Consider the following 19,597-nt stretch of genomic DNA (forward strand, 5'->3'; position numbering starts at 1 on the left):
ACATACACCAGGTCCTGTTCGAGATGCCAGGAACACAGCAGTGGATGAAAGAGTGCCAGTCCACAGAGACCCCACATTTGAGGAGGGAGAGAGACAATAACCAAACAACATTCAGGGAATGGTAGTGCTATGAAGAAAAATTCAGTAGGATGAAGGGATAGAGAGTGTTTGGGGAGTGAGGAGGGAGCAGTGCTATTCATGTATGTAGGACGATTAAAGAAAGTTTCTCTGAGGAGGTGGCTTACGAGAGACCCTAATAAAGTTCAGAGTACCCAATACAAGGAAACAGCAAGTTCCAAGGCCCCAAGGCTGGAACATGCTTGGCATATTTAAGTAGAGCACAGAAGTTTGTGCGGCTGAAGTAGTGAATGAGAGTTAGAGGGGTAGGGGATGAAGTAACAGATGTAGCTAGGCGCCAGACCCAGGCAGGTCCTCCTTGTAAGCTTTGGAAAGGGTTTGGGATTTTAAGTATGATGTGAATCCATTGGGAGGTTTTGAGTAAGGGAGTAACACAGATTTATGTTTTAAAAAAATAATGTGGGAAGGATGGAATGAAGAAGGGCAAGAGTAGAGGCAAGTTTTGCCCATATGAGAGGTAAAAAATGGTACCTACTTCACAAAAACAGACACACAGATCAATGGAATAGAATCGAAAGCCCAGAAATAAACCCACACATTTATGGACAGCTAATCTTTGACAAAGGAGCCAAGAACATACAATGGGGAAAAGGAAGTCTCTTCAGCACATGGTGTTGGGAAAACTGGACAGCCACATGCAAAAGAATGAAAGTAGGCCCTTACCTTACACCATACACAAAAATTAACTCCAAATGGATTAAAGACTTGAATGTAAGACCTGAAACTGTGAAAGTTCTAGAAGAAAACATAGGCAGTACGCTCTTCGACATCGGTCTTAGCAACATCTTTTCAAACACCATGTCTGACTGGGCAAGAGAAACAATAGAAAAAATAAACAAATGGGACTACATCAAACTAAAAAGCTTCTGCACAGCAAAGGAAACCATCAACAAAACGAAAAGACAACCTAACAATTGGGAGAAGATATTTGCAAACCATACATCTGATAAGGGCTTAATCTCCAAAATATATAAAGAACTCATGCATCTCAACAACAAAAAAACTACCAACCCAATTAAAAAATGGGCAAAAGACATGAACAGACATTTCTCCAAAGAAGATATACAGATGGCCAACAGACACATGAAAAGATGTTCAAAATCACTAACTATCAGGGAAATGCAAATCAAAACTACAATGAGATATCACCTCACGCCCGTCAGAATGGCTATAATTAACAAGGCAGGAAACCACATGTGTTGGAGAGGATGTGGAGAGAAGGGAACTCTCATACACTGCTGGTGGGAGTGCAAACTGGTGCAGCCACTATGGAAAACAGTATGGAGATTCCTCAAAAAATGAAGGATAGAACTACCATATGATCCAGCTATTCCACTGTTGGGTATTTATCCAAAGAACTTGAAAACACCAATTTGTAAAGGTACATGCACCCCTGTGTTCATTGCAGCGTTATTCACAATAGGCAAGACTTGGAAGCAACCTAAGTGCCCATCAAGGGACGAATGGATAAAGAAGCTGTGGTATATATACACAATGGAATACTACTCAGCCATAAGAAATGATGAAATCCAGCCATTTGTGACAACATGGATGGACATTGAGGGTATAATGCAAAGTGAAATAAGTCAGAGGGAGAAGGTCAAATACCGTATGATTTCCTTCACTAAGTAGTAGATAATAACAACAACAAACAGACACATAGGGACAGAAATTGGATTGGTGGTTACCAGAGGGGAAGGGAGGAGGGAGGAGAGTGAAAGGGATAATTCGGTACATGTGTGTGGTGATGGGTTGTAATTAGTATTTGGGTGGTGAACATGATGTAATCTATGCAGAAATAGAAGTATAATGATGTACACCTGAAATTTTTACAATGTTATAAACCAATGTTACTGCAATAAACAAAAAATTAAAAAAAAAAAAGGTACCTACTTTAGTTTAAACTTGCATTTCCTCAGGAGTGCATTTGCAAAGCCTTTCGTATATTTCAGAGCTACGTGTATTGTTTGAAAACCCCAATTTTCACTGCGCTGTTGGGGATGTGAGTAGGCTTTCTCATACATTGCTAATGGGAGTGTTAACTGGTATAACTAAGGAGAACAATTTGGCAATATCTTTCTAAATTAAAAAAATAAATACCTTGAAAAGACTTGCTAAAAATGTGTATATATTACAGAGATATTTGTACACATGTGAAATTACATATGTGAAAGGATATTAATGGTAGTATTGTTGTTAACAGTAGAAGATTGGAAACAATCTAAATGTCTATTGATAGGGAACTGGTTATATAAATTATGGCACATCCAGGCAATGGGATACTATATAGTAAATGAATAAAACATAATAGGAACAACATTATGTATACCGATGGAACAAGCTCCAGGTAAATTGTTAAGAGAAAAAGGCAAAATGCGTGACAATTTTTATGTAGGCTACCATTTATCAGCAAATACATTTGCAAATGCATAGATTACCTCAAAGAGTTGAGAATGTAGTTGTCCCTTGGAAAGAAAGAAGGAAGGGTAAGGGATAATAGGGAGTAGCACAATATACGCTGTTGTACACTTGAATTTTCTCCATATTCATGTTTTAATTATTAAAATATTGTTTTTAAATGAAAGAAAAAGATTATGTTAGAGAATTTGGCAGGGAGAGGTTTGCAGTAGCTTGTAAACGACCTAGGGTTCTGCACAAGATAAAAGAGGAAGGTAAAGGTGAATTAACCTTCAAAGATGGTCTTACTTGGTATTTCTTAAATGAAAACTATACAATTATGGTAGAATTGTGATCAATTGTCTTCCACCTCAGAAGAAAGTCAAAAGAGAAAAAGCAAGTTTAAATTGTGGTAAGAGAAATCTTAATTAAATTAAAAAATGATTCTTCCCTAAACGTGATTATACATTGGACCAGGCTATTAGGAAAGTTATGTATTTACAGGATACAGATTATCTGCTGTGAACGGCTTGGGCTTCAATGTTCCTGAAAACAACTGGACTAATATGACTGGGTTACATCAATTCTGAAAGTAAAGATTTTTTAGTAGTTGTGAGATAAACCATGTTAGTGACAATTTTTACTGCTTTTTACCCCATGTCTACTTAATTCTATTTCTTTATTAAATCTACAGATTGCTGTTGTTCTTCCTTAGTATGTCCAGGTAACTCATGTACACTTTGTGGTTCTGGTAGATTAGCCAGAGCTCGGGGCCGGCCCTGTGGCTTGGTGGTTAAGTGCGCGCGCTGCGATGCTGGCGGCCCGGGTTCGGATCCCGGGTGCGCATCGAGGCACCACTTCTCCGTTCATCCTGAGGCCGAGTCCCACATGCAGCAACTAGAAGGATGTGCAGCTACGACACACAACTATCCACTGGGGCTTTGGGGGGAAAAAATAAAATAAATAAAATCTTTAAAAAAAAAAAAAAAAAAGATTAGCCAGAGCTCCAAACACCCAGCTAATAATAGCAGCTAACACTTATCTACTGAATACTATGTGCCAGACACTGTTCTAAGCACTTAGATCTATTAAGTTTTTAATCTTCACATAAATCTTATAGGGTAGATCCTAAGATTATCCCTATCATATAGATGGTGAAACTGAGACACAGAAAGTCGAATAGTTTACCCAAGAACACACTGCTAATAAGTGGAGAGTGAGGATGTGCACCTGGGCAGTCTGGCTTCTGAGTCTGTGCTTTTAGACCATGACACTATACTACAGAGCCACAGAATCCAAGAAGAGAAGCATGCCTATCATAATGGCACTAGCTCCAGCCACCCAGGGTTTGATTCACATTTTAGTCAATATTTTACAGAGTTACAGACTGCAAATAGAATGTGCCCTGAACCTAGAACTGTCACCATCTAAAACTGTACTAGAAAGAATCAACATGAATAGGAGTTGCCATCTGTAACAATGCTCCTAAATGCACCAAGTAGATCTTTAAGAAAAGGCTGTAAGTGTTTGCTGAGATGAACATGTCTTCTAGATTTTTTTCAGGAATCTAGAAGATGTTCCAAATCCCAACAGGAAGCCACCAATCTTCAGCTAAACGAATGCAACAATTTCCAGAATATAGCTTACTTAACAAGATATAACGTTATAATATGACAAAATGTTGGTAACTGGTGACAAACATTGAACAAGAAGCCTTCCTTCGGAAAGAAGTTTTTTAGCATTTCTCCAACAATGTCCAGGGCAAAGCATACTAACTCCTGATAGTGAGGTTCTGTGAGGGTACAAGCCACATTATATCCATCTTTTTATCATTAGCTCCTAGAACAGTTCCCAGCATGCTAGGTGTTCAATACATGTTTGTGGACTGAACAACCACACAAGAAGAGTTAGACAGACATGTCATAGACTTGGGAGAGATTGCACATCAGGCAATATATCAAAGTGTCATCTGGTATGTAGATCTTTCTGGTTACACTGTTTTCCTGGTCTGTCCTCATCCAACAACCTTTTCCATGACATGTGGTTCCCTCCTTCACAAGGAGGCAACCAGTCCCAGGGACCACTCCAGTTACTTTTCAGGCTTTAAGTGAATAAATTCTCATTCTTGTTTATCAGCCTCTTGTGAGACTCACCAGTGGGAATCAGCTCCCATGGGCCTGATCACCCTTGGGTGAACAGACAAATCTGAACCTGCTTAGATGAGGCCCAGGGAGTGGAACTTTGGGGTGCCCAAAGAGGCGCAGCCATATTGAAAAAGCCAGCTGACCTTTCTTCAGTGTGCTAATGTGTCATGGTAGGGGTGTTGCACCCCACATTTGCATGGCTGGGCCCCAGGACTGTTCTTACCATTGTAGTCCCCGTATAGGTTAGGAAGGAGGGTGCGATTGGCCCAGGGGTAGAAATGCTTAAGAAGTTTGATCTCTGAGAAACCATGAGAAAATCTCTTCTGGATAGCTTGATGGAGATAAAATCTATTGGAGTTCTGTGCAGAGTAGACTGTAGTCATCAACAGGATAAGGAAGAGGATTTGTACTAGTGTAGAAGAGAAAAAAATCATAGTTGAGTGGTTAGCTTAGAAATCCTCTATACCTTTTTCTTCGTTTTTCCTAAGCCTATAGACTTTTACAGGTCAAAAACAGTCAAAAATTGGCCATTTCATATGGTTCAACCTAATAATTGTAAACAGATAAGCCAAAGCACTTGGCTCTTAATGATATCTGTATCGATCTATAGATATCTATATATTCTTCCCAGAATTATTCTGTCATGTCACTAATCAGAAATTTTATTTAAGATACATAAAATCCCCCACAAAAAATGTTGTATTTTAGTTCTTAGAACTAAATGCCCCTCTAAACCACCCCACTTCCTCCTCTCTCCTCCCCAGCTATCTATAGACTGTCTGTGTTCACAAGAAGGGAAGGCATGATAACACAGAGTATGTCTTTGGTTCAGGAAGTCCAATAATCCAAACACGAGCTGTGTTGAACCAGTTACCCTGTACTTATAGGATAGCTATTTTTCAAAACTGATTCATTTTTCCTCCACCCTGTGAAGTATATAGATCAAGCTTTGCTATTTCATTTTGTAGATAGAGAAAGTGACTTACTCAAGCACATAATTAGATTTCAAGACTCCAAGTTCATGAGTCTTTCCATTTGCCATACAACTTTGTTTACTGGAATCCAGAATTTTTCAAGGAGAACATTTTAAGATACTTTTGCACCCTTCTATATTTTCCATTTTGTTCTCACTCCCCCTTTCCTTTGGAGGAAACGTGCTGCAGTATCAACATGTTACCCTTTCCTCTCCATACCCAAAATATCTCCTGTCAGCTTGAAGAGTGGCTTCTCTTTCAAGGTTCTTTCTGGGCGCTTAACTGGACTATTCATAGCTGGGGCTACATAGATGGGGTTGTTCTTATCTCTTGAACCAGGTAATGATGAAGAATATTTTGCTGTCAAAAATTCAAAGATAGGCCAAAAAAGCATTATATTTCATTAAGCAGTTATTCATCAACATTTTCTGAGACTCTACCATGAATACCTACTGTTAAATGTTGAAGACACAAAGAATAAAACTATCTAAGCAGCGCTTCTCAAACTATCATGAAAGACTTTTTTTTTGAATTCCAATCCACTGAGGACTGACATTTTTGTAAAATACAATAAAAATTAATTACTAAAAAATGAAGTAAAACAGAGGCATATAAAATACAAGCCCCATTTTGAAAATTAGATTCAATATGCCTAAAATTAGTCTGCTCAATTGCTATAAAAATTTCTAAATTACTCTCAATTTCTGTATTTATTTTGGACTAGAAACAAACAGTTCTATCAGTGGACCACATGTTGGGAGTACTATTTTAGAGCAGCGTTTCTCAGATTTTAATGTGCATAGGAATCACTTGGGAATTTTGTTAAAATGCAGATTCTGGGGTGAGGCCTAAGATTCTGCATTTCTGACAATTCCGGGAGATGCCAGTGCTGCTGGTCTGTAGAACACACTGAGAAGTATCTAGAGATATTTAAATCAAGATGGAGAGAGAAAGAGGGAATGATATATGACATAAAACTTGCCAGCATGGATCACTGAAGAGTAAGAAAACAAATCTCCCTGAGGAAGTTGGAGAAGGTGTCATAAAGGAAGTGACATTTGACGTTTGTTTTGAAGGATGAGTCAGATATAATTATTCAGATAAACAAGGACGAGAATAATAAAAAAAAGTCATTTTAGGCAGAGGGAACAGCAATTCAAGAGCATAGAGAAATGACACGAGGGCTAGGAAGGCAGTTTGAAGACAGATTATTAATTTTTTTTAATCTCATAAGGAATGGGGTACCTATCCCTTAGTAACATGTCCCACTCAGCTTAAGAAATAAGTGATTGCCAACATAAAGTCCATTGGGTACCTCTCTGATGGTATCCCTTCTTTCCTTCAGAGAGCGAATCCTTCTCTGAACTTGTGTTTATCATTCCCTTGCATTTCTTTATTTAAAAAATATATATATATATCCTCTAAGCAAGACATGCATTGTTTTGCATGATTAAAGTATTGTGTTAATTTTTTTCGCAACTTGCTTTTTGCCCACCATTGTGTTTGTGAGGTCCATGCATGTGATATGAGTAGCTCAGGTCAGTTAGAGGGTAGATTCCCTCAGGGTTGGTGACTGAATGTAGGAAATAAGAGAGGAATTTAGGATTACTCTGACATTTTTAGAGAATGGTGATGCTCTTAATTAAAATGAGAAAATAGAGTAAAGAAGTGAATTTGTGGGGCAGGCAAATAATTCTGTTTGGAGTATGTTTAATTTGAGACGCCTGCAGGTATACGTACAGATGGGGAGGACTTGGAAATCACATGTGGGGCTCAGAAGCGAGCAAGTGATTGAGAAAGAGATCTAGAATCCAGGTGAGAGTTGAAGCACTGAGGGAGGATGAGAGGATCTAGGGAGAAATGCATGGGTTCTGGTGACATAGTGGTTCGCCTGGGGCAGAGGAGGAGTAGCAACCAGCTGATTAGAGACAAGCTCCCTGCATGGGTAAATGGGAGTCAGGATAGAATTCCATTGCTCTGATATAACCTGATCTTTGCGAAATTAGATATTACTAGTTAGAACTACCTGAATTACCCAAGAGTGCCAAGATCCTCTTTGTTTGTTGTTCCTTCCCTTTGTGAAGCCACGGCATCCTGTTTAGCATCAGTGAGGATAACAACGTGAGGAAGACCACCTAGATGGGGAAATCATAGCAGAAACCATGAGCAGATATTACGGGATCCAAGAAGGTGACATCATCATGTAAAGGTGAAGGTGGATATGATTGATAAATTTCAATTATTTGGCCTTTATTATTATGGAAAATTGAGTAGTAATTTCATAATTATTTTTGCATAATCATGGGGCCTTGGCTAACATGTTAATATTTGTATTTTTGCCTGTAGTCCTTAATCTACTTGGCTAAGAAAGCTTAAACTATTAAAGGATTTGTGATGATGTGTATAAGTTGTTCAGTAACACCTATCATTGGAAGACCTTTGAGGAACTAGACTGGAGAAGTTACACTTTTAAGAGCCCCAAGGATTAAATCTCAGTTTTGCTCAAGAAGACATGGAATCTTAGAATTGAGCAAGACATTAAGTATCTGTTGAGGGAAACAAGTATCCCCAACTCCTTCAATTTTCATGGAGGGGAGGAAAGTGCTCCAGGCCCCAGGAGAATAAAGAACAAGGGCGGTGTTTCCTGTCTGTTGCCACACATCTCTTTTCTGAGGCGGCAATTCTGGGTGCATCTGCTCTGCAGACCTAACATCGCCCTCTAGTGGACTGTCCCAAGGACGAGACTTGGGGGAAAGTAGTAGAAAGTACACCTGGCCGTGGGTCCAACCCGATTCTCCACTACAGCGATACCAGTAACTAAGCTAATACGTTGGTTTCCATCTCTTTTATTCCTTTTTTTATACTTTAACCCAAACATTTTTTTTAACTGAAGTAATATATGATTATAAAAGTCTAGAAAAAAAGAAAAATTAGAGATTAAAAAACTCTTAAAATTTGGAATATATCCTTTAATCATTTTTGTCCTTTTTTTTTTAAACTTTATTCCTTTTTATTGCTGATTAGTATTTAAGGGTGAGGATATACTACAGTTTTTTTTGAGGAAGATTAGCCCTGAGCTGACATCTGATGCCAATCCTCCTCTTTTTGCTGAGGAAGATTGGCCCTGGGCTAACAACTGTGCCCATCTTCCTCTGCTTTATATGGGACACCGCCACAGCATGGCTTAACAAGCGGTGTGTCGGTGTGCACCTGGGATCCGAACCTGCGAACCTGGGGTCACCGAAGCGGAGAGCGCGAACTTAACTGCTACGCCACCTGGCCAGCCCCCATTTTTGTCTTAATATACATCGACTAGCTTTCCACATCATTACACTTTTCTATAACATTTTTAGTGGTTGCTTGGTATTCCATTATATGGATATGGCTGTCTCATAGTATATTAAGCAACGTTCAAATTTTGGACATTTAAGTTCTTGCTAATTTTTTTATTATTATAAACCACCCTGAATTGTTGCGGGATAGATCCTTAGAAGTGAAACTTATTTAGCCAAAGGACATAGAATTTGAATGCTCTTACCATATATTACCAGATTTTCCTCACCCAGCGTTGTGTCCATTTTCCCTGGCATCACTGTGTGTTATCGTTTGTTTTTCTTTGCCATTTTTAAAAGCAAAAATGAGGGGCCGGCCCCGTGGCTTAGCGGTTAGGTGCGTGCGCTCCGCTGCTGGCGGCCCGGGTTCGGATCCCGGGTGCGCACCGAGGCACCACTCCTCCAGCCATGCTGAGGCCGCATCCCACATACAGCAACTAGAAGGATGTGCAGCTATGACAGACAACTACGTACTGGGGCTTTGGGGGAAAAATAAATAAATAAAATCTTTAAAAAAAAAAAAAAAAAAAAAAAAAAAAAGCAAAAATGGAATCTTACCGTTCTAATTTATTTGACCAGTGGAGATGAACATTTTACAAGTTTTTTGGCCATTGTGATCAGAAAGGTTTTTTTGCTTTTAAAAAATATTTATATTTTAGTTTACACACAGTAAAAATCACTCTTTTTGGTGTACAATTCTATGAGTTTTGACAAATGCACAGTTAGGTGTTTTGATTATGGTGGTGGATACACAACAGTTTCATCATCCAAAAATTCCCTCAGGCTGGCCCCTTTTGGTCAACCCTTTCTCCTACCTCACTTTCTGGGAACTACTGATGTGTTCTTCATCCATACAGTTTTTGCCTTTTCCAGAATGTCACATAAATGGAATCATATATTATTCCTTTTGAGCCTGGCTTCTTTCACTTACAATAATACATCTGAGATTCATCCACGTAGTTTCATGTATCAGTAGTTTGTTCCTTTTTACTGCTGAGTAGTCTTTCACTGTATGGATGTACCACAGTTTATCCATTCACCAGTTGATGGGCATTTGGGTTGTTTCCTGCTTTTGGCAATTATGAATAAGCTGCTGTAAATAGTCACACAACAATTTTGTGTGAATATAGGTTTTTATTTCTTTGCGGTAAATACCTTGGAGTGGGATTACTAAATTATATGGTAACTGTTTACCTCTGTAAGAAACTGGCAAGCTGTTTTTTCAAGTGGGTATACCATTTTTACATTTCTACCACCAATGTAAGAGAGTTCCCAGTTGCTCTGCATCCTCACCAGCACTTGGTATTATCAATATTTTTTAAGTCGTTCTAGTAGATGCGTAGTGGTATTTCATTGTGGTTTTAATTTGCATTTCCCTAATGAGTAATGATGTTGAGCATTTTTCATGTGCTTATTTGCTATCTGTAGATCTTCTTTGGTGAAATGTCTTTTCAAACCTTTTGCCCATTTAAAAAATTGGTTTTTTTTCTTACTATTGAGTTTTGAGTGTTCTTTATGTATTTTGAATATGAGTCCTTTGTCAGATATGTGATTTGCAAATTTTTGTTCCAGTATGTGGCTTTGTTTTTCATTCTCAAGTATCTTTCACAGAGCAAAAGTGTTTAATTTTGATGAAGTCCAATTTATTAATTTTTTCTTTTATGGATTGTGCTCTTGGTGTTGTATATGAGAACTCTTTGCCTAACCTAAGGTTACCAAGAGTTTCTCCTAGGTTTTCTTCTAAAAGTTTTACATTTTGGCATATTAACCATTTTGAGTTATTTTTGTCTGATTTTTTATTATTATAATTTTTAAACATACATAAAAAAGTTAACATTTCACATATTTGCTTTGCTTTTTTCCTGAACCACTTGAAAATAGACATCATAACATTTCACACCTAAAAAAAGGTAGTTTTCACTTTGCATGATAGTGTGGGATCATAAACATGACCTTGCAAGCTGAAACCGTGCAGAGTGATCTTAATAATCAACGGGAAAAATTATGATTGTTGTGTGACATTTAAAGATTCTTGTCATGGGCCGGCCCCGTGGCTTAGCGGTTGAGTGCGCGCGCTCCGCTACTGGTGGCCCGGGTTTGGATCCCGGGCGCGCACCGAGGCACCGCTTCTCTGGCCATGCAGAGGCCGCGTCCCACATACAGCAAGTAGAAGGATGTGCAACTATGACATACAACTATCTACTGGGGCTTTGGGGGAAAAAATAAATAAATAAAATTATTAAAAAAAAAAAGATTCTTGTCAAAACATTAAAATCTCTCCTATTGTCAGATATGAAACTAAAAGGAAATTTTAAAAAGTAGTGAAACCAGTATGTATTTAGTCCACTGTAACTTAAAACATTAGAAACATTGAGAACTGAAGTGTTTTATTTCTTTGTAAAAAACTTATCAAGAACAGTCTGAACAGTGCTTACCTTCGTCTTCCTGTATAACTTACAACACCAAGAGATCATCTTTTCTATGCCTTTGGTGACCTGTCATACTCTTTTCTAAGTTTGGATTGGCTTCCAGCATTTTATCTTTTTTTATCCTTCATCACAGCTTTCATTTCTATGAAATATCTGAGAGTTCCTTTAATGTAAGTTTTTTGCCAGTGCCACTTCCTCCGAGACATCATCAGCATTTTCTTCACAACCAATTTCTCCATTTGGGTTGATAAACTTGACTAAGTCCATCTGGCTGCGTGTCTAGAGGCTCCTGATCACAGGCAGTGATCCCCGCAACGTGTTTCTACATCTCTGCAGTCAGCTTCTTCTATAACTCCATTTACGTTCTATTTAAACTTCACTTCCAGTGTTACTACTTTCTGTTTCTTCGTTGCATTTTCATCTTTGTTGGCCAATTCTCTCTTTCAATTGTACATTTTTTTGTAAAATATCACAGAGTTTATGACTGGGAGAAGAGTAAATAAAGCAACTACACGCTTTGCTGTCTGTCCAGGAACTGGCTAACAGGTGACCCATCACCCACAGACTAAAAGAAGTGACATGATTGGTGACTGACCACGATGCATACCTGTTATTTATGTAGTGACCTGTGGACTGAAGAGCGAGCAGCAGTTTCTACTTTATGCAGTCACTCACAGTTAACACGCCATGGTAACTGAGATCTGAACTGTGTTGCTGGGAAACCAATATCATTTAACTAAACCATAGTAACTGAAATTCATGCACATTGAAACAGGGCAAAGCAAGGACCGCCTGTATTCAAGCATGTATCACCAAAAAATCAGGGCATTTTCATATCATTATCACACTTAAGGAAATTATCAATAATTTCCTAGTATAATATCCTCTCCATATTAAAAACGTCTCTATTCAAAAAATCTAGAACAGTCCTCCTCCATTAATTTTGTTCATGATATTGACTTCTCAGAGAAACTAGATTTATTATTCAGAATGATACTACTTGGAGTGCGATCCACAGACCAGGAGCATCAGCATCACCTGGGAATTTGTAGGATGCAGAATCTTGGGCCTCATCCCAGAACTACCATCCTCCATTTCAGTGTGTGTCTTTTTAAATTCATTACGCTTGGAACTAGTTGGGGCCTTTTAATAGATAAATTCAATATTTCTTTGCATGGGTGGAATTTTTAATTGTTTAATTATTACCACTCCTATCAACTGCATGTTAGTTACCCTGGATCTACCGTGTAGGTCTCTATTTGTTTGTGATTTCAATATTTTTATTTATGTTTTGCATTATTTTGGTTTATTTGATCTTCCTGGTCATTAATTTGGGTTTCAATAATGACATCTCCTTTAATTCAACTTCTGATTTTCGTAAATCACATTTTCCATTTCCTGAAAGCCTTTGTCTGTGTACCTGGTATAACTGAATCTCCTTAAGAGCTCTTGTTCCTCTTTGGTCTGTCTTCTCCAGCAGTTCTTTATAACTAACGTCTACCCACTCCTTGTACGCTGTCCCTCTTCTAGGATCAGTGGGTCTCAAACGGGGCAGAACGTCAGAATCACCTGGGGAGCTTTAAAATCTGTTGGACCTTGGAGCCCACCTCCGGAGATCACAATTTAATGGGTCTAGAGTAAGGCCTGGGCATCAAGAATTCTAAAAGCTCCCAATATCTGCTTGTGGGAGCTCAGGCCCATATTATCGGGTTTTTAAAGCAGAGGCAACCCTGCCACCAAAATCCAGAATGTTGGAAACTCGACAGGACAAACAACTTTGTTTCTTCAACAATTACATTGTGAGAAAAATAGCAAGAATAGAAAGAGAAAGAGGGTAAGGCAGGGGGAACATACAGATTAAGTATTAAAAATACTTAAGAGAGCACAAAAAAAAAAAAAAAAAAAAAAGGGGCCGGCCCCGTGGCGTGGCGGTTAAGTGCGTGCGCTCCGCTGCTGGCGGCCCGGGTTCGGATCCTGGGCGCGCACTGACTCCCTGCTTGTCAAGCCATGCTGTGGCAGGTGTCCCACATAAAGTGGAGGAAGATGGGCATGGATGTTAGCCCAGGCCAGTCTTCCTCAGCAAAAAGAGGAGGATTGGCATGGATGTTAGCTCAGGGCTGATCTTCCTCACACACACACACACACAAAATACTTAAGAGACATAGGAACCAATTGCGACACGTGGACCTTATTTGGATCTTGATTTGAACAAAACTATAAAATAAACATGAGACAACTGGGAAAATCTGAACACCGATTGGATTTCTAAAAAATTGTAAAATATACATTAAAAACTTACCATCTTAACCTTTTAAAAATGTATAGTTCAATAGTGTTAAGTACATTCATATTAAGAAATTATTAATTTAGGTGTGATAATAGTTTTATACTTATGTATTAAAAAGAAGAGTCCTAATCTTTTAAAAAACAGGCTGAAATATTTATGGACAAAATAATATGAAGTCTGGTATGTTTTTTCAAAATAGGTGAAACATGATTGGCCATGAATTGGTAATTGCCGAAGCTGGGTAAAAGAACTTTAGGATTCATTATACTGTTCTCTAGACTTCTATGTGAGTTTGACATTTTCCTTAATTAAAAGTTTTTTCAAAAGTTTTATGTTGCTCTTTTTCCAAAGTAGTTCGTTGTCCATTGATTTTTTTCACTTGTTCCTCTTAAGTCCCCAATCCTTTTCTGCTAATACTTCTACTAGTCTATCAGTTCTGCTTAGTTTTTTCTGTGACTACTTCACACATATCCCTAACAAATTGCGCTTTGCCTATTTCTTTCTTTCTTTCTTTCTTTTTTTTTGTCACATTGTCAGAACTATTAGCCACCTTGGATTGACACCCCTGGACCTCAGTTTCCCAAGTTTCCTGAAACTATAATGGTTCCTCCCACGAATGGTCACTCCCGCCTGTGTGACCCGTTTCTCACGTACCTTTACTGGCTGGCTGATGAAGATGTTCTGAAGCACTGATAATATCATCGAAATAACCCAGCTGGTGGCTTGGTCTTTGCTCAGTTCCAGGCTATAAAGTGCTGTAAAAAAGGCCGCAGCCAGACTAGTGACACCCAGAAAGAGCCAGCAGACATAAGTCAGCCATTGGGGCAGGCCATTAAAGATGGACTTCTTCCCTTCTGCTGGGCTCAGGATGGGAAAACTGGTTGCCTCCCTTAAGAACAGAAGTTGAAGGAATAATCCTACAGCCAACAGCTGAGAGAGAGGTTTAGGAAGATTACAGGTGATAAAGAAGGACCGGTATGGTGCGTTACCTGGATGGCCCTTGCCCTGTGGGAAGGAGATGTGTTTCCAAGAGTTCCTGTAGTTTCTGCAGTTGGCTGGCTGCATCTAGGAAGTCACAAGGCTGGTCAACCTGGGTGGGATCCAGTGTGCTTAAGTGACACTGCAGCCTCTGCAGAACTCGGAGCAGGTAATAGTGGAAATGATGGTGGTTTTCAGGAACCACTGAAAATATATTCCAGGTTGACACTTTAACAAGTGGAAGATTTCAAAAAATAGTAATTATGGTAGAGATTAGCAATTCATTAATTGATGATGAGGTTAAATTTCCCAGTCAATGGAGACTGGACTCAACACGTACAGTATTATTGTCATCTCTGAGCATGGTGATGACTTTGTAACAATTTGTAAAATTCTGCGCTTTGATCTTGAGACTTCTAAAACCTGATTGATCTTTTTCACCAGAACTGCAGTACCTGTGACCTATATTAGGTAAGTGCCCAGGAGGCCCAAACTATATTCAAGAATCCATAAATTGCACAATCTCACCATTCTATAGGAAAAAAAGAATGACAAGTTTCAATAGCCTCCAACAAAGCAGATAGAATATGGGGGTCTGAAACAGAGAATATTTTTGTGGGTTTTTCCTTAATCCTTTACTTTGTATCACCAGATATATTGTCTCAAAAGCCATCAGAGGGATCAAAGCTATCAGCTTTATATTGGAAGCTTAAGGAAACTAAGACAAGCAGAAGGTTGTATTATGCCTGTTGGTTATGCTGAGAGGTAAGAATGAGTAAGAAAGTAAGAGACATACAAGAGAGTGGAAGGCAGAGGAAAGATTAGTTACTAAAACCTACTGAACTTTACCATTTGCCCAACAGGGTCCTGCCTGCTGATGACAGCCTTGACCCTTTAAATGAGAATAAATGAGGCTGGATAAAAGTTTCACCAGCTTGGTAACGTTGTCAGAACTCCACGAAGATTGTTCACACTCTGAGAGTAAGTACATATTTCTCCTGAGCAGGAGTCCCACAGTTTCTTTTAATTCCTGAATGTAGAACCAAGATGAGAAAAGTCAGTCTTTTTTACATTAACCCAGGACTGGTAGCAATTATAGATTGTAATAAGGCTGTTTCTTTACTCAGAAGGGCATACGCTTAGTGTAAAGAACAACAACTTTTCTTTTTCTCTATACTTTTTCAGAAAGAAGTCATTTCATAGTAGCTTCAGAACTAGTTTTGTGAGAGAATATAGAATGAAAGAAGCAGGGACCATTTGACCAAACATCCAAAACTAAAACAACTCCAGAGTAGTATGTTCTGCATTCACAATTAGTCCTCAGAATACTTCATAATCAGGAGAAAAAACTAGAGGTATGATGGATCGCAACTCAGGGGATAGGCATTAGGGAAAAGCTATCCAGGTTAACAGGACCCCGAGAGCCTTCCAAGAGATCCTTTCCAGTGGTCTTTTCCACTACGGGGGGAAGGGGAGGACATCATTTACCTGTAAAATTTGATACCAAGCTTACCTCAACTATCTTTGTGAGAGAGAGAGGCTCAAAAGAAGCATCTGAGAGGCAGGAGGCCTGGATGGGAGGAAAGAGAGGCAGAGGTTCCTGTGGTTGAATCAATGGGAAGAGCTGCCCAATTACAAGATTGATTGGGAAGAGGATGACAGCAGTTTGGAGGCTGATGAGCAATTCAGACCACGTCACAGCAAATGGACCCACTGAAAGAAAAGCATTACATCAACCTTCACCCTCAACAATTAAAGCTACCTCAGTCATTCCTCTCCCAGATTTCAGTATTTGTTTAGCAACTTAACTACGATTATCTAAGGATAGAAAATTATCATGGCAGTAAAATCCTGATGTGTTCCTAAAGTTGCTTCATTTATTAATGAATGAGAGCAGTGAGAAAATTTGTTAGAGTGTTCTACCGTTAGGGCAGCAAAGGAAAAACAAAGCACACCATAATTCTGTTTCTAACCCTGAAAGTAAGGAGAATGGAGTATAGTAAAAGGATTACAGACCATAAACAACACACATCAGGGCTCATCCATACCTTGCTCATCTCTCTTGGCAGCAGTGCTGTTTATCTTCCAGAACATAACATTGATGACCATGTTGCAAAGAAGCAGTGTCACACAGCAACTGAGCCTCTGGACTCTTGTAAACTGGTTCCAGGGGTGTCGAGTTGCAACTGAGAGCCACAGATAATCCTGGGTGAACTTCTCTACAATCATGGAGGAGAACAGGTGTCTATAAAGACGAATTAGGACAGGAGAGACATGAGATTCTATTCTGAAAGTGCCCTACACTTAGATGTAGTTTGCCTAGCAACAAGCTCTTTAGCAACCACTCAGCCACTATTCAATGCCTCTCTGAAGAAGCTTTCAAATGACCTGATAATACGATCCTTTTGTTATTTTAGGATAGCAGTTTTTGAGGATGAGGATAACTCATAATGTATGAGAATTTAAAATTAAAACCTGTTGCTTTAGCTTTATAAGACTTTTGATAAATCTTTTACTCTTCAAAGGTTTGCATTAGGCTTCCACTCAAGATAGTTTGGTAAATTCAGACTTTGAGCATCTTCTCTACTCCAAAAGGAACTATAAATAAGATGTAAAAAGAAAGAACCAAAAATACTGGCTGGGCTTAAAAGCAAAATAAACATCTCTGAGGAAGGGAAATGGAATGAGAAAACAAGGTGGTGAGTGAGGAAGAAGCCACAGGATTACTGGGCTCCAGGTCTGGAAGAAGGCAGTACACAGGTGGGAGTTTGACTCTTGTAGGGTAACTGGAACTAAGAGTATTTCACAGGGTGGGGAAAGGGAAAGTAAAGCCAACTTCACTGCTTGAAGCCAGGCTTGAGGCTGGAGCTCATGAAAAGATATTGCAGAACAAAAACTGCCATAAAGCTACAAATTTATAGGTAGGGAGGTGGGTGAAAAAGGGCAGCCCATGACCAGGAATTGAGCGAAGAGATCCATTGGCTCATGACAAGATCTGCAGTAGCCCTAGTTTCATTAATTTTATTGGGGAATACGGGATCCAAAAGGCTGTAATATAAGAAGGCCTAGTTCTAGACTAAAGACGTGAGGAGTTGGATGGAAACAGCAGCCAAACTACTAGTCAGGGATGAGTATGGAGAGAGAGAGATTTAACAATAAAACCACTCAAAATAAACATACAACCCCAAATTCCTAAACACATGAAGAAATCTAAACTTGAGAAAGGGAGCCAACACAATCAATAATTCAATCAAGAAGAAATTAATTTTATGGGACAGTCTGACAAAGACTTTAAGTATTTTGAGTTGCTCAAAGATACAAGCAAAGGAATAATATTCACTTAAGGAGAATAAAAAACTGGGGCCAGCCCTGTGGCTTAGCGGTTAAGTGTGCGTGCTCTGCTGCTGGTGGCCCGGGTTCGGATCCCGGGCGTGCACTGACGCACTGCTTCTCCGGCCATGCTGGGGCTGCGTCCCACATGCAGTGGCTGGAAGGATGCACAGTTATGACATACAACTATCTACTAGGGCTTTAGGGGGAAAAATAAATAAATAAATAAAATTATAACATGGGGTCCAAGCCCTGCTTTAAAAAAAAAAAAGGAGAATAAAAAACTATGAGAAACACAAATAAATTAGACATTTTGAAGCTGATAAATATGGTCATCAAAACAAAAAATTTAGGAGATACGGGCACAGCTGAAAAGAAAATTAGTGAACTGAAATGCAGTACTAAAGAACTCATCCAGGCAAAAAGAGAGGCAAAAAGAAAATAAATATGCAAGAGCAGTTTAATAACACGGAGGATGGTTTGAGAGGCTCCAACATACATTAACGGAATGTCAGAGGACCAATATTTTCAGAAGTGACAACTGAGAAATTTTCAGAATTGAAGACATGATTCTGCATATTAAATGTACATTTTATGTTAGGTGTACTTTACCACAGCAAAAAAAATTTGTAAAGTATATTCTGAGGCCCGGCCCCATGGCTTAGTGGTTAAGTGCGCGTGCTCTGCTACTGGTGGCCCGGGTTCGGATCCCGGACGGGCACCGACGCACCACTTCTCCAGCCATGCTGAGGCTGCGTCCCACATACAGCAACTAGAAGGATGTGCAACTATGACATACAACTATCTACTGGGGCTTTGGGGGGAAAAAAAAAAGGAGGAGAATTGGCAATAGATGTTAGCTCAGAACCGGTCTTCCTCAGCAAAAAGAGGAGGATTAGCATGGATGTTAGCTCAGGGCTGATCTTCCTCACACACACACACACAAAAGTATATTCTGAGTACCAAACAGGATAAAAAAGCAAATCTACAGTGAAAATAATTATGGTAAACCTTGGTACATCAAGGATAAAGAGAAAATATTAAAAAGAGAAAAGGCAGTATACTTTAAAAGAATAAGAGCTAGATTGACAGAAGACTGACACAACACAAAAAAGGCAGTGTTGGAAGGCAATTCTCCATGAATACTTCATATCTAGGCATTAATAAAATTTGCTCCTGGACTATCTTTTGAGGTATCTTTGTATAAGCACACAGCCCTGGAAAGATAGAGATAGTGACTCTCTTTGGAGCAAATTTATTTACATTTCCAGATTGTAAAGACAGACACATCTCACTCCCCAGGGATATTCTAGGGTAATAAAGATAGAAATGCCTTGTTCCCACCCCTTGAGAGATTTGCTTACATTCCAGAGACGTAAAGACAATGTCTCAATCCACAGGAGAGTTATCCTGCAGGTTTTCCAGCAGTCCCTATACCAGATCAGAGTCTCCTCATCTTGGGGTTCTTCTTTTGTAAAGCATCTCCACTGCCTGTGCAGGTATCACCCTGTGGGAACCGGGCTTCTGGTGACCGACATAAAATATTACTCTGGCTGATATTATTGCTATAAATAGTAAATTGTCTAAA

At 39.1% G+C, this 19,597-nt stretch overlaps 1 protein-coding gene across 4 annotated transcripts in view; it reads right to left on the reverse strand.

Annotated features, from left to right (window-relative positions):
• The window catches only part of PKD1L3 (polycystin 1 like 3, transient receptor potential channel interacting), a 357,135-nt gene that overhangs the window by 21,683 nt on the left and 315,855 nt on the right, over positions 1-19,597 (reverse strand). For 2 of the 4 annotated variants that reach the window (XM_087420005.1, XM_087420007.1), the window contains exons 16-24: positions 16,728-16,924; positions 16,193-16,392; positions 15,529-15,709; positions 14,691-14,883; positions 14,356-14,590; positions 7,680-7,788; positions 5,873-6,013; positions 4,903-5,088; positions 857-940 (exon numbers count right to left, since the gene is read on the reverse strand). In XM_087420005.1, coding sequence (XP_087276131.1) covers positions 857-940; positions 4,903-5,088; positions 5,873-6,013; positions 7,680-7,788; positions 14,356-14,590; positions 14,691-14,883; positions 15,529-15,709; positions 16,193-16,392; positions 16,728-16,924 — 1,526 coding nt within the window. The remainder of the gene's footprint in view (positions 1-856; positions 941-4,902; positions 5,089-5,872; positions 6,014-7,679; positions 7,789-14,355; positions 14,591-14,690; positions 14,884-15,528; positions 15,710-16,192; positions 16,393-16,727; positions 16,925-19,597) is intronic. The other 2 variants (XM_087420006.1, XM_087420008.1) reach the window with 1 other exon arrangement.

This window comes from Ceratotherium simum, chromosome 30 (assembly GCF_057802395.1).
Source record: "Ceratotherium simum simum isolate JZ-2026a chromosome 30, ASM5780239v1, whole genome shotgun sequence".
In the NCBI taxonomy this organism is placed as follows: domain Eukaryota; kingdom Metazoa; phylum Chordata; class Mammalia; order Perissodactyla; family Rhinocerotidae; genus Ceratotherium; species Ceratotherium simum.